Source organism: Podarcis filfolensis, assembly GCF_964270895.1.
Source record: "Podarcis filfolensis genome assembly, chromosome: 14".
Classification (NCBI taxonomy): Eukaryota; Metazoa; Chordata; class Lepidosauria; order Squamata; family Lacertidae; genus Podarcis; species Podarcis filfolensis.
This window is the reverse complement of record NC_139616.1, coordinates 24832080-24847352: the sequence shown is the minus strand read 5'-3', so window position 1 is coordinate 24847352 and position 15273 is coordinate 24832080. Positions and strand designations below refer to the sequence as shown.

The window sequence follows — 15273 nt, the reverse complement described above, 5'->3', positions numbered from 1 at the left end:
CTATAGACCAGCTACATAAGTGTTCCAGTCATGACAAAGAGGTAACATTTCTGAATACCTGAAATGACTTGTGCCAGACATTACTGACTTGTTAAGCTGAGGTTGCTGCTCATGTGGTCATAACTTCCAAAAGGGGAGGAATATGAGGCATCCATCTTCTTCATCCAAAGCCGGGTAACCTTTAGATGTTGTAGGGCAAACTATCTGACTGATTTGTCACCTTTGGAATTTCTGCTTTGCGTGAAAGTCCCAGTTTCAGTGCCTAGCATTTCCAGGTAGAGCTGGGAATTGACCTCTGCCTGAAACCATGGATAGCTGCTGCCAGTCAGTGTAGACAACAATGAGCCAGATGGGCCATTTGTCTGACTCTGTATAAAGCAACTTCCTACGTAGGTCCCACTTTTCTGCCGTAAGGCTCTTAAGCTAAGCACAGTCTTGCTTGTTTTATCCAAGAACAGGCTCTTTAAAATGTGTTTCACCTTATGCTATAATGAATATGAATCTTCTTTAAGTAACGTAAACAGCTCTTAGTGGCATTCTGAAGTTCATTATGCTTAGATTTATTAAGGTGTTGTGTGCACGCATTTTTAAAATTTTTTTTTAAGGATGTTGATCACGCAGCACAACAGGCTTTGAGGGCAAACGTGGGTGGAGATGGAGCCTGTGATTTGGTATTGTTTGCAGTTGCACAGCAAAGTACATTTCAAGCCCAGGAATACAGTATTGATTTTGTGTGAAGGGAGTCAGCAACCCAGAGACCCAATCAAGGAGAAACAAAAATTAAATACCAGAATTGATTGGCTGCCCCGGCCAAGATGACTGTGATACTTAGATGGTAATAAATCAGCCCAAAGAGATTGAGTTAGGGTGAGGTCAAGAGGAGCAAACAGGATCATAAAATAATAATCAAGATGACGAGGGGGTTTATGTTAATAAAAGAGTAGTCTAAATACATTCCGCTTTGGCATATTTGCCAGCAGGATATCTCATTGCCCCGCGCAGACAAAAGAGAGGTCAGCTCTTAGGGCTGACATTTTGTTGGCTGACAAAACCAGGTGCTTAAAGCCCTGTGCCCAAAGCACTGTAGGGTATACTCCTGCACACACACAGGTTTTCCAGTAGGAGTGGGGGAGAAATACATTTTGGCATGAAACTCTCTAACTTGCACTTCCTGAAACAAGGTGGGAACCAATGTACTTAACCCTTTGGCATTTGCATTTCTCTGAATTTTGCACTGCCATTCTCCAACCAAATAAGGCCAACCAAATAAGGTGGATTAAAATGTGTATATTGGGGGAACCCAGGGCTATTTTTCTAGAAAAATGGTGCTGAAGCTCACCATGAACCTTGTTCTCTTAGAATGGCGATGGAACCCACCTGAGAGGTGCTGGAGCTGAGCTCTGATGAGTTCTGGCTGGGGGGAAAAAGCCCAGGGCGAAACTATGCATATATTAGTAAAAAAATGCATTGTATTGGGAGATAGTCCTTGGCAAAAATGGTGTATATCAGGAGAAATTCTCACTAAAACACTGGCGGATTTTCTTGAGGACTTCCAAAAAAAAAATGTGGAAATGTGGAGAACTGAACTTAAGAATGGGAAAATGAGAAGACTGAAATTGACAGATTTGTCCCTGCTTAAAATGTGGCCACAATCATTTCTGATGTTGGCTATCACGGTAAGGCCTCTGAATCCAAAGAGCTTCTGCTCTCAGGCAAATGGCAGGTTCGGACTAAGCGTTAACCCTTGGATTGTCTTCATTTAGGCCCCCCATGTTGCAGAGCTCAGGTACTGTAAAGGGAATTGGGGGTTGCTCGTGCGTAAGGGGGCTGCTGCTCTAGGCAACGTTGTCTGGCTAAACTTTTCCCTGGCTGGACAGCCCTTTCTCCGTGGCTGTGTCAGTCACTGGCAGAATCCGTCAGTGGGCGTTTCCTGAACTTCTTCCAACATAAAAGCTCTTTGACACCAAGTCTCCGCCTAGCCTCCCTGCGCGGAAGTCTTCTGCGCAGAGTGGGCGTGGCCAGCGGAGGTCCTGGGCTCTCCCCGCTGGTCTCTGTGGAAGAGTCTTGGAGCCATCTCTCCGAAGTCCTTCCCTGCTCCCCTTTCTTCCTGGTGTCACGCCGATTTCCTTCCCCAAAGGAAGTGTTCTCTCTCTCCCTGCTGGTCCCTTCTCCTGCATCGTTGGGGAGCCTTACCTCCACTCTTGGCTCCGATGGCAGTTCCCTGACAGGTACATATCAATCCTCTTAACTAAGTGAGTTTCAGGACCCTGGAGGTAATACTTTTGAACCCTGACAGCAGAGCAATCAATAGAAACAGACTGACAGGCATTGAAGGTGATCTCCAAACCTACTCTGTCTCGACACAGCGTGCTTAACCCCCACAAAGGCTGCTGTTTTATAAAGCAAGACACTGTATTAATAAGTAGTAATAGGATTTACTAAATATGGGTTTTTAAAAAAATAATCTACAGTGCTTAACCCCCACAAAGGCTGCTGTTTTATAAAGCAAGACACTGTATTAATAAGTAGTAATAGGATTTACTAAATATGGGTTTTTAAAAAAATAATCTACAGTGTTTTACATCCTTACAACAACCCCTTAAACTAAGGAAAGCGTGTAAGGGAAGTGCTGTGTAGGGCTATTGGTGAAAAAAGTGTGAACAAAAATACAAATTTTGCTTTGAAATGCATATTTTAGGGAGGAGCTGTATTGAAAAAATTTGGAAAGCTTTGAAAAAAATGTGCGTTTTATGGCCAAAATGTATAGGAAAATGTGTACAACTTACATGCAGATTTCTTGCATGTTCTTTCAAAACCCAGGATGGAGCAGACCCATGATTGAGTGCTTGCTGAACCCACATGCAATAGGCTTAGGTTAGACTAATAGAACCATAGAATTGTAGAGTTGGAAGGGATCCCAAGGGTCATCTAGTTCAACCCCCTGCAATGCAGGAATCTCAACTAAAGCATCCATGACACATGGCCACCCAACCTCATCCGTTCCTCATAAGGCTTGGTTTCCAGTCCTTCGATCATCTCAGTCGCCCTCCTCTGCACATACTCCAACTTGTCAACATCCTTCTTAAAGTGTGGTACCCAGAATTAGACACAGTATTCCAGGTGTGGTCTGAGCAAGGCGGAACAGAGCAGGACTATTACTTCCTTTGATCAGAACAATATACTTCTGTTGGTGCTGCCTAGAATAGCATTAGCTTTTTTTGCTGCTGCATCACACTGTTACCTCATGTTAAGCTTGTAGTCTACTGAGATTCCTAGGTCCTTTTCATATGTACTACTGGCAATCCAGGTGTCTCCCATCTCATATTTGTGCAACTGGTTCTTCCTGCCTAAGTGCAGACCCTTACATTTGTCCCTGTTGGAAGTCATTTTGTTATTTTTGGCCTAGTTCTCCAGCCTGTTAAGATCATACTGAATCCCGATTTTGTCTTCTGTGGCATTGGCTACCCCTCCCATTTTACTGGTTGACGCAATGCTAAAGTTTTTCAGGGAATAAACAAACAAACAGAGAACCCGCTGCTTAACTCACAATTTATGGTTCTCAATTACTGGTTAATTTCTGCTACAAATTATCTTGGATTAAAATAGGTTCTGTTTAAAATGAGCAAAAGTGAAAAATCAAGCCCCAGAGACCTCTTTCCTGTTTCTAATATAAAAAAGCCTTGTGTTTGATTGGTGTGCCCATCATTTTGCGGTGCTTGTGCCTTCATCATCAGAATGAAGTGCCGGGAAGCCTCGACAGCATTATGTTAATATGTGCTTTTAATTAGCCTTTTTTGTACACAAGTAAAAGCTGAACAGTCCCAGGAGGAAGAATATCTGATATGGTTTTATGTGAGGGCATAGAACTCCCTCCCCCCCCCCCAATCCCTCTTCCTTTCTTTTTTATTAATGGTGGCAAGCTTCAATCAGTTTACATTTTTCCATTGCTCTTTACAAGATTTCCTTTTTTCTTGGTTCAGAAGCTCCGTGTCAGAGACAAAGCTTTGAAAATCACTTGCCTGTTCTTTCAGTGTTCCACATCGTGAGGGCAGTTTGTGACTTGTCCAGTACTTGGAACCTGATGTCTCCCCCAACACAGCCCCCACTTCCACAGCTCGTAGCCATCAGTAAGCCCAGAAATGAATACTGGTTTAACTGGATGGCGGCCAGTTTCAGCCTGCAGGCCTGCAAATTAAGGACACACATTGTTTTTGGTGGGGTGGGGGCTGCTGCTTTGGTTCTGATGTCTCAGTATTTATTTATTATTCATTATTCATTATCATTCATTTATTATTCATTATTCATTAAGAAATAATACCTGAGTGGCGTACAATATAACAAACATAATAACAATAAGTTATGTTAACGCAAATAAAACACATTGATCCAGTGGGGCAGGCATGCCAAACTTCACCAAAAGCAAGGTGACTGAAGGCATGGTTGCAAAAAAATGTTTTTTGAACTTGTTTTTAATAGCCCACCAGGGTCCTTCGTACTTAAAAATGGAGTGATTTCTTTAAATTAAAGATGGCCTTTCTAGCAATCTATGGCAGCTAATATGAGAAGTAATTCATCAGGAGCCAGAGTCAGGGGCAGGTCAGCAATAATACACCTGGTGTCAGTGAAGTTAATTCTTTTTCAAAGGAACCAAAACAGCACAGGGCTGGTGATCACAGTAACACTTCCCAGGAGGTCTTGTCCCAATGAGGCAGTTGCGAAGACTGAAGGTCCCTGCTTTCCCACAGCTCCCTAAGGCTCCTCCCCCTGTTCCTTCCCCAGCAGCCTAAGGCTCCTTCATCTTGTCTCTCTTTGCTCTGCTCACTTCATTTCTCTGCATGTTATGGAAGACCAGAAGGGAGAAGGGCTTGTCGCAGGAGGAGCCGGAGACCCCCTGGCTTCTTCAGTAGCCTTCCACATCTCAATCTCCGAGCCTCCCTCCTCTCCAAGCTTCTGTTTCTGTCTCTGATTCTGGACTGCTCTCTGCTGCAGCCTCTTCCTGCTCACTAAAACCTGTTGCCTCTTCAGCTTCCTCCTCCCAGTCTTCTCCCTCTTACCACTCTTCATTGTCCGACCACCAGTCCCCTGGCTCTGAGCTGTCTTTCCCCAGCAGTTCCCTTGGGGGTTCCCCAGCTGGTGTCTCCTACCACTCCTGTGCACTCAGCCAGTCCATGACATAATCTTTCACTTATTTCTTGATCTGAAAAAGCTTTGGCCAATGTGAGCATCTATCTAGCTTTCATGTGTTATTAGACCAATTAGCTCAGTATCAACTTTTTAAAAACCCTGGACAGCCTTACCTTTGCTGGTGGTTGACCATTGTTTGGTGCCTCGGAGAACCTAAAACAATTAAAGTAGGTCATTCGGGATTTGATTTGGGGAAGTCCTCTTCTGATGCAGGCTACAATCTACCAAAACCACCTTTCCCCGCTCCACCTCTTTCCCCCCTTTCTTCCTAATGTCTCAACAAGTGAAACTGATCTGTAAAAAATGTTACTTGGGGGAAAAAGAGAGAGAGAGAGATTGCACATACTTTTGTAAACCAAGAAAATCTTTAATAAAAATACATTAACAACCACCACCACCACCACCTCACGGGTATCTACCATTAGATCACGATCGACCTGTTGGACATTCCTGCTATATGCCACTGCTGCAGCTAGAACCTTATTGGCACAAAGGTGGAGAACAAGTATAGTACCCACTAAGGAAGAATGGCAGTGTAAAATGTTTGAACATGTTGAACTGGCTGGTCTGACAAACAAGTATAAGAGAAAATGGAGATAAGGAATACAAGGAGGAACGGATCATGTTTATTGAATATTTCAAGAGCCAGTATGAACAAATACATAGCCTAGCAGGTCTCAGGTAAATCCAGCAGAGTTGAAAGAGATAGAGGTTTTTAATAGATAACAAATTGGATGATTAAAAAGATGTGGATTATGCAGAGCAGTAGAAAAGCAAAGGAAGCAGGAAAAGGGTGGAAGGAAAGTCATACGGTATATGTATACATGCTGTATTTGGTACGCAGTTGTAAGTGGGACAAGGGGAGCAGGGTTAAGTATGCTCTCTGTTCCTGTTTTTGCAAGTAAAAAAAGGATAAATATTCCAAACAAATACATGCTGGGTCTTTGGGAGACCTTGGAGGGGCAGAGTGATTTGCTGTGACTTGTAACCTTCACATGTTGCGGAGAGCAGGAGCTTTAATATATGAGCGAGAGAGAGGGGCAGGGGGAGCTTTTACAAGCTAATGACCCACCTTTTCTCCCCCTTTCATTGTCTGCTTCCAGCTATGCCGTGACTGTTCAGGAATCGTACTCACATCCCTTTGATCAGATCTATTACACAAGATGCACGGATATCCTGAACTGGTTCAAGTGCACTCGACACAGGTAAGTGGCGATCGGAAGATATTTCAATCTCCCTCTACCGTTTCATCTTCTCCACATTGCCTTCTTTTTATCTAAGCCTCGGTGATGCTCTCAAGATGCTGAGGATAAATATAGACCTCTCTTTGCCAGAATCCTCCTGCAAAATTAAAGAGGCTGAAATGGAATTTTTTTTTTCCAGAGAACTTGCTCTTTTTTTCTTTTTCTTTTTTGTTGTTGAAAACATGACCAATTTGGTATTGTAAATCTGCAGCTAATTTGGGTTTATTATTATTATTTTACCTTTTTTGGAACAAAACATAAAATTTGGATTTAAACTTAAGTCACCCAATTCAGAAGGAATGAAATGTAAATATCCTGGGGGGAAAGTGCAGAGAAGAAGAACTCAAAAGAGCACCTTCCTCTGTGAGGAAAGGTTACATTTGAGGGTTTTTAGTTTAGAAAAAAAGGTGAGTAAGGAAGGGGTGTGGGGAGAGAAATGATAGAGTTGTTTAAAATGATGCATTATGCATGGTGATTAAGAAAGTGGACAGGGAAGGTTTTCTCCTAGAACCAAGGGCCATCTAGTGACGCTGAATGTTGTGAGGTTTAGGGTAGACAAATGAAGCAATACTTCACACACCACAAGTTAAACTTTGGGAGTTGCTACAGTAAGATGTGGTGACATTTGCTGACTTGGCCTGATACACTGGGGCTCTTCCTGTGTTCTTAACTGAGCCCTGAATCACACATGTGCATGCATAACTTAGGTTTGGTTTTTTTTACTACTGATGGAAGTATACGTGTTGGATGACTGCAGCTATGAATCATTGACTTCAGTGAAAAACTTGGTTCTTTGAGATGCTACAGCAAGAATGTCTGTTCAAATGGAAGCCATCACTTGATAATTGCAGTCATCAAACGATGAGCATACATTCACGGATTATCTGTAATATAAAACAGACTAGTTTTCTGCATTGTAGCAGCAATATATTTAATTTCAAGTTCAAATATGAGTTGCACTACAGTTCACAGATGGGTTCAGGAAGTGCAAAGCAGGCAGGTTCACATTAAAATGTGGACAGGAACCAAATTTCACTCCTGTTCCTTTTTAGAGGCAGGCAATGGATTTTGACATTCTTATTTCCACAGAGAGAGACACACAGAGAAAATTGTTTTAGAGTATGAACTGTAGAGTTTGAAATCTGTATTGATCACATACACACACACACACACACACACAAAATATATATATCAAAAAACATTTGAAAGTAATTATTGAACATACCCTCCAGGCAGTAACACAGTGCAAATAGTATTCTGAGTGTGAGCATTGATTTCCAATGTGTTCTTTCTATCTCACAATTTAGAATAAGTTATAAGACAGCATATCGGAGGGGACTGAGGACTATGTATCGGCGACGATCGCAGTGCTGCCCAGGATATTACGAGAGCGGAGACTTCTGCATCCGTATGTACATGAGTTTTGCTGGGTTGGTAGGGATGTGGTGCTGGCACTGGACCATTTTATACAGTTGTTGCCCAACTTTCCAGGTGTGTGAATTGAAATTTAAATTACAGCTTGCATTGCTGTGCAGGCAGTGAGTTTGTGGTACCAGCAGGCCAGCAGTACTGGGCAGCAGGGAAGGGGCACTGGCATTGTGCACCATCTCTTCTTTCTGCAGTGCAAGGTCTGGGGTAACCCACCTGGAGTAGTGGAAGGAAGCAGGAAACAGCTTGTCAGCTGAGGGTACTTTCAGGACTCTGGACAGCTCCCTAGGATGCTGACCTGCCCAAACCCAACTGAGTCAGGATATCCAGCTCACCTGCTTATTTTATTTATTTCAGCAATATATATACTGCTTAATTACAAAAATCTTTAAGTTGTGTAGAATTAATTCAATGAAGGAAAGGTTTAAAAAATCAGTTAAAACTATAAAAAAACCCAGAGTTCAGTCAAAATAGCTGCTGAATTTTTTTTATTTTTTTTTAAGTACTCAGTTCAAGTTCAACAGAAAGAGAGGCCTTTTTGAACAACTGGAAGGGAGTTCCGTAAAAGTGAGCTCATAATCCTGAACACATGGTCCCTGGTGGATATGAATGAGTCATGCATCTGAACCATGGGAGACCACTGACAGTGACTCCCCCGAAGACCACAGTGATCAGGCAGGGATAGAAGGGAGTGATGTGGTCCTTAAGGTATCCTGGAACCAAGTTGTTGAGGGCCTTGTAAATTAATACAAGAGCCTTGAACCTGACTTGGTAGTGTATGGTCAGCCAGTGCAAGCTTTTAAGCCCAGGAGTGATGTGCTAGTCTTTCTCCACCGGCAGTCTGACTGCAGGATTTTGCACCAGCTGAAGCCGCTGGATCAGGCCCAAGGGTAGATTCACATATAGTGTGCTTAAAAGCTCTTGGCGTGACAACCAAGAATTGCAAGAGATCTTCAGAGAGTTGTGCCTGCAGTTCTAGACCTGGTGGTGGTTTTGAAGGAAGGCATCCCAGTAGATGACCCTGTCATTGGAGTGGTCTGGGATCTACGTGGGTCACCTCTGAAGCATGAATGGCAAATGTGCATGTGAGCATTGGCCCTTGCAGATTGGGGAAAGAGATGGAAATGGGGAGTCTTTATTCCCCAGATGGGCTGGTGAGTTGTGAGTGGTTCCTTGAAGTTCCAGGTCTCCACTTTGATGCTATCTGTAGATACAATTTGTGTGGGTTCTTTGGTGATAAATCCTCTCTGACAACAACCCACACAGCTAGGGCTGATGGGAATTTGAAGTCCAAAATATCTGGAGGGCACTGGAATGGGAAAGGCTGAGCTGCCTGGTTATTTCACTGTGTTACCTCGGAAGATACTGATTTCATTTTAATATTTTTGGGCCCTGCTTGAAATAACAAGTGTGAAATTTGCATCCCAGGGAATTGCAAGTATTACAGAGAGAGCCTCCTGTAAATAGCACATTAAAATGTAGTTTGAAAATTGCTTTTCATAGAATTAATAGTTGGTTATGCTGCCACAATTCCCAGGCCTGTTTTCCTGATAAGGAATGATGGATGTTTCATGCCGGAAACGGTTCGCTTAAATGTAGCAAAGTCAGTCGGACAGCGGTTGCACGCTTGAGTTATGTGGCTAATTATATCGCTAACTACATGCACACAGTAATTTTAAATTCTCCGGGTTGCCAACTCCTGTGACTTTGTCTTGTTGCTTTTTTAAAGTCGCGTTCTTAAAGTGTCAGTATTATTTTTTACGGGAAAGATTCTAGCCCTCATGGTTTATGGATGCAAAGTCTCTAAAATCTCATTGTCATACAGGTTGGAATTCTGAAAAGCCAACTGCTTCGCTCCTCATCTCTGATGTGTAAACACAATGTTGATTCCTGCAATAAGATGAGATAAACAAAACCCTTTATTCTGGATGGAGCAAAGTCTATTCTCTGCCAGTGGATGTTCAGTTGCAAGTTCATACCCAGAAAGGTCCTTTTAATCTCTTCTGTCCCCACCCCACCAAGTACCAGTCATTTCCTGTATATCTGAAAGGAGATTTTGCTGCCAATGTTTCCTCTTATGGGTGGTGGTGACAGCTCTCTGGGCTCTCAGCTGAAGGCCTCCCCAGTTTTGAGGCCCTCTTTAATTTGGAGAAGACAGGGATTGAGCCCAGAGGCTTACCTAGGCTCCCTTGCACCCTTGTAAAAAAGTTGTATCAGCACCTCCAAAGCTGGGAAAGACCATGGACCAGAAACTAAAAAAGTTTGCTTTTCATCACCAGTGACTTCCTCTGATGCCATTGGAGTCAGATCTGCTTTCCTCCTCCTCCATTATCATCAATCTGTCTGTCTACCTCCCTCCCTCCCTCCGCCACTCTACATGGCAGCTTGGTTCCAAGAATTCAGTGTATACACGAAAACGCATATATCCAAACTGCCCCTGCATAAGCTTCCCTAGCCTTCTGAATCTGGTGCATTCAGCAGGCCTTGTCACCCTAGCAATACACAGACTTTAAAAGCCAGTCTTTCCCTGCCTGGAAAGAGCTTTTCAGCTTTCTTCCTTGCCTGCAGAATTTCAACCAACTGGCTTTCGACTGTCTATGGTTGAAATCACGCAAATTAAATGCACAGCTGAAGTCCGGCAGAGGCGTTCTATCATAAGGTGGCCATTCATAGGACTGGGCGTTCTCCCTTCACTTGACCTTGTAAAGCCACTTTTGTTGGCGCTAACTGGAGTTAATAGTGTGTGACGAGGGGATACCAAATCTCATGGAGCATAAAATGATCAAAAGTGCTTACTTTTTAAAAAAAGTTTCCATTTTTTTGAAGTTTTAGATTAAAGACTAATTGGTTCTTCTTTCATTAGTAGTAGCCTTGCTTTCTTGTAAAAGTTTTTTTGGGTTTTTTAAAGATGGCTTTCTAATTAAGTGCAACACATTTGGATGACTGAGGACCAAGCTGCTGTTTCTTTATAATAATAAAAATTATCTCTATTCATAGTTTTTTTTCTGGTAGCACAAAGTCAGGATTCCTTGCTGCGGTCTCCTAATCTTACCCCTTTTTTCATCTGTGCTCTACAAAAGGCAGGCTTCTGTGACTGTTCTTTATAGTGAAGGCTGTATATTCTGGCCCGGGTGGGGAAAAAGATTATTATTCAACGCTTATAAAGTGCCTAATATTTCCTAAGGGCTGTACATATAAGACAGTCCCTGTCGGCAGGCCCATTATCTAATAGACAGGATACGAAAGGAAAAACGAATGGGGAGGGGAAAGGAAAGCAAGCACTGGAGCAGCTAAGAAGAGCCTGCCGGACCAGGAGAATGGCCCACCTAGTTCAGCATCCTGTTCTCACAATGGCCAACCTGATGCCCCAGTGGGAAATCCATAAGCACAGCTAGCGTGCAATAGCATTCTTCCCACCTGTGTTTCCCAGCGACTGGCATTCAGGGGCATGCTATCTCTGACAGCTGACCTTCTCTGGTTGATGGAAGAGGCCAGGTTGTTGCCTTCCCTGCTTGCCCTGGTGTTCTTTCTGAGAGATAGAGAGTGGAACCTTGTCTCTCTGTCTGCAAACCTACATAATATTTCTTTAAAATACAGTTAATTCTAGATTTTGGAAGTAACTGAGTGGGTGGGGTGAGTGTTTTGTAAGTGATTGAAGCCCTACTGTTCGGACTTCTGGAAATTCTTGGATAACCCTCTGGCTTTTAGAATTTTGCCAGGCATTGCTCACATGTTTTAAATTCTATCTTCCTTCACAGCATGGTGCTGGGATGGTGGGAAGGTCTAAGTTTTTATTTCACTTTAAGCACATTCTGTGTCTGGTTGCTCTTGGCTACAGCGTGTATTTTTCCCTGTATTGCTTTTGAGCTTTTCGTTCTTGTCGATTAGGTTCCATCCCCATTGGCAGACATAGACACACACACACACACACAAACACACACACACCCTCTTACCTGACTGGGCTGGAGGACATGCTGCCTGGTGTGAAGTCCTGAAAGATTTAAAAGCAACGCTTTTGAGATCATAGCCGAATGCTACAACCTCTTTGCAACCACCCCACATTCCTTTGCTCCTGTTGGGCTTGGCTGTATTTTAGCCGTGCCTGTGGCCGTGCTGGAGGTTCTTTTCCTGGGACAGGGCTCTTCCATTATGGATGAGTGCTCTCCCCCCCACCTCCCCATTACATGGAGACCATCAATCTCATTTTACTACGACATGATGGATGGAAGTTGGTGGCTAGAGGTGAAAGGAGTTCAGTGAATGAAAGTGCTTTGGTAGCTCGGACACAAGAGATGTGAAACTAGGAACTAAAGAAGTTTGATATCCCCCCTTTTGTCTCTTGAATGGGAGATCTCAAGTAATCACCAAGCATGAAATCGCAGCTTTGTCACTCACACTATCGACCAAATAGTCGAAGCAGGGTGGGGGGTGGGGATGAATTATTTTGGCTGACTTTTCGCTCTTTAACAATTCCAGTTTGCATGTCAGAGAATATCCGGAATTAAGGATTCATGTTTTGGACGAATGCTTGAGTTGATCTTTGCTGCCACGCATTTGATAATTGGGCACTTAGGTATTTGGATGTCTGTGAAGACTGATGCTGTTTGGCAGGACAATCTATCCTTTGGAGGAAGGCACTGACTAATTTGGTGAGCAGCTAGTCCTTATGATTTCACTGGGAAGACAAGGGCTGCAGGGGAATATTGCTTGCTGGCCATTGAGCCTCTGAGTTGGGTATGCAACAGAGGTGGGTATTAGACAACCTCTCCCTCCAGGGGACCTTAGGGACCATAGTTCTGTGAGAGATGCTTATTGATTATCCCTCTAGAAAGTATTGATTATTGTGCTCCTTGGATACAGTAAGATAAAAGGGTCATGGATTCATCTCTGCTTATGGATGTCTGTAATAACCAATTAAATGTGACATAGTGGGCTGCATGGTAGGCTCTGCTAACACCTTTCTTGGCTTAGCAGTAGCTATTGGGGCTGAGTATGGGCAGAGGTGAATTTAGGGCAGCACAACCGGTTCCACCGTACTGGGCGCTGAACCTAAGGGGTGCAGGGCATCTCAACTATGACCTAGTGAATTGAGCAGAACAGAAGGCCAGAGACGTGTGAGTGTGAGTGTGTCAAATTTTGGGCTTGCACAGGGCGCCATTGAAATTTGAAAGACCAAAATCTGTCACTGGCAGGAGTTGAATTAGGCTGTAGTAGGTAAATGGGATGGAGACTTAAGCTTTCCACATCGCTTCCACCCCATGTGAGTGGTTCAGCAATAAAGCTGCCGGCACATTTGCAAACTAAGCAGGGTCCAGTATGGTTTCAAATGGGATGGGGGACAGTGCAGGAAGTAGGGCTAGAGCAGGCATCCCCAACCTGCAGCTCTCCAGATGTTTTGGCCTACAACTCCCATGAGCCCTAGCTAACAGGACCAGTGGTCAGGGATGATGGGAATTGTAGTCCAAAACATCTGGAGGGCGAAAGGTTGGGGATGCCTGGGCTAGAAGTTCTTTGGGGTTCCTTCCGACTCTACAATTCCATGGTGATATGATTTTAATGGCCTCTTGAAACTACTGTTGGTGCTGGGGAGTCAGGCAACCACACCACACCTGCCTCTCTGTGCCCCTCCTCCACATTACAGTAATAGCAATTCAGAGATGGGTAGTGGAATTTTGATTGCGGAAATGATTAACAAAGGAACAGCTTAAAAATAAATAATGATGTGTGTAGTGAGTTTTCAGAAACAGCATACAAAGACTAAAGAAACAAAACCGCCACAACTGTGGCAGTTAGAATAAAATAAAATAAACAGCAGGCTCAGTACAGTTTTGCAGACAGCATAATAAAATAGTTTCCGTGAAGGGACATTTTGTAAGTAAGAGTTACATATTGATAATGCAGCCTCGCCGCATAGAGGCATGTGTCTTTGGGGAGACTATGCAGTGCAGTATTTTTATTTATAAAGCTTATTCTAGAGGCTTTTGAGACCTGACTGCTTTTAATGAAAGGGGTGGTGCTGTGCTGTATTTGTTGTAATTATTTGTATGTTTCAAAAGATCTGAGAGGGATCTTCAATTGTTGAATTATTTTTCTTAATGATTACTTTCTTCTTCTTCTTCTTCTTCTTCTTCTTCTTCTTCTTCTTCTTCTTCTTCTTCTTCTTCCAACAACAACACCACCACCACCACCACTCTGGGTGAATAAAACTTCAAACATTTAAAACTTCCCGAAACAGTGCTGCCTTCAGATGTCTTCTAAAAGTCAGATAGTTGTTTATTTCCTTGACATCTGTTGGGAGGGCGTTCCACAGGGCTGGCGCCACTACCAAGAAGGTCCTCTGCCTGGTGCCTGGTGCCTGGTGCCTGGTGCCTGGTGCCTGGTGCCTGGTGCCTGGTGCCTGTTTCTTCTTCTTCTTCTTCTTCTTCTTCTTCTTCTTCTTCTTCTTCTTCTTCTTCTTCTTCATGTTTTAGCTCTTCCTGTTTTATATGCAAGTTGCCTTGAGTCCCTTGAGGGTAAAAGGCAGGATATAAATAAATATATAATAAAAATATATAGAGACCATACAACACCAAAATGCCCTCATTTCATAGCTTCTCTTTTCACATGAACTCCTATAGGAGGTCTCCTAACATCTTCCAGCACCCATTACAAACTACAGTCCCCAGGATTCTTTGGAGGAACTCACGACTGTTAAGGTGGTATCATAGTGCTTTAAAGGTTATGAGCCATAATGGCTATACTGTATTCTGTCTCCACAGCTGGAGGCAGCAATGCTTCTGAACACCAGTTGCTGGAAACCACAGGAGGACACAGTGCTCTTCGGTTCAGATCCTGCTCACAGGTTTCCCGTTGGAGCATCTCATTGACCGTTGTGAGAACAGGATGATGGAGTAGATGGGCCACTAGACTGACCCTGCAGGCTCTTCTTGAGCTTTAAATGTCTGGTGTGGATGGACTTCGTTGCTGGTGTAAAAGAATTAGGTGTCAGGAATCCTCACTGATCTCTTGCAAATCATCCAGAGAGCATACCTGTAGAGCCTGATCTACCATCAGCCTATGACAGGTGGCAGAGCCCGTGCAGGTGAGCCTGGCAGGGTCTAGAGTAGGTTAGTTTTTCCACATCCTGATGCCACCATGGGTGGTAACCCTAGATGTCACTTAGTTCTGCAAATGCAGAATACTGGAACCCTTGCTATGATGGTGATGATAATTTTATTAATTATACCCTCCCTTCTGGCTGGGTTTCCCCAGCCTCTGTGGGCAGCTTCTGGCACATATAAAAACATAATAAAATGTCAAACATTAGAATCTTCCCGATACAGGGTTACCTTCAGATGTCTTCTAAAAGTTGTGTAGTTCTTTATCTTCTGGACATCTGATGGGAGGGCGTTCCACAGGGCAGGTGCCACTACCAAGA

At 43.5% G+C, this 15273-nt stretch overlaps 2 protein-coding genes and 1 long non-coding RNA gene across 9 annotated transcripts in view; 2 read left to right on the top strand and 1 right to left on the bottom strand.

Moving 5' to 3' along the window:
- The window catches only part of LOC310749660 (tigger transposable element-derived protein 1-like), a 462962-nt gene that overhangs the window by 140694 nt on the left and 306995 nt on the right, over positions 1-15273 (bottom strand). The gene's annotated exons all lie outside the window — the stretch shown is intronic.
- Positions 1-15273, top strand: part of MEGF11 (multiple EGF like domains 11) — a 331350-nt gene that overhangs the window by 83507 nt on the left and 232570 nt on the right. For all 7 annotated transcript variants that reach the window (XM_083586294.1, XM_083586295.1, XM_083586293.1 and 4 more), the window contains exons 4-5: positions 6288-6389; positions 7736-7836. In XM_083586294.1, the coding sequence (XP_083442420.1) occupies positions 6288-6389; positions 7736-7836 (203 nt within the window). The remainder of the gene's footprint in view (positions 1-6287; positions 6390-7735; positions 7837-15273) is intronic.
- Positions 1-15273, top strand: part of LOC310749843 — a 313237-nt gene that overhangs the window by 65394 nt on the left and 232570 nt on the right. The gene's annotated exons all lie outside the window — the stretch shown is intronic.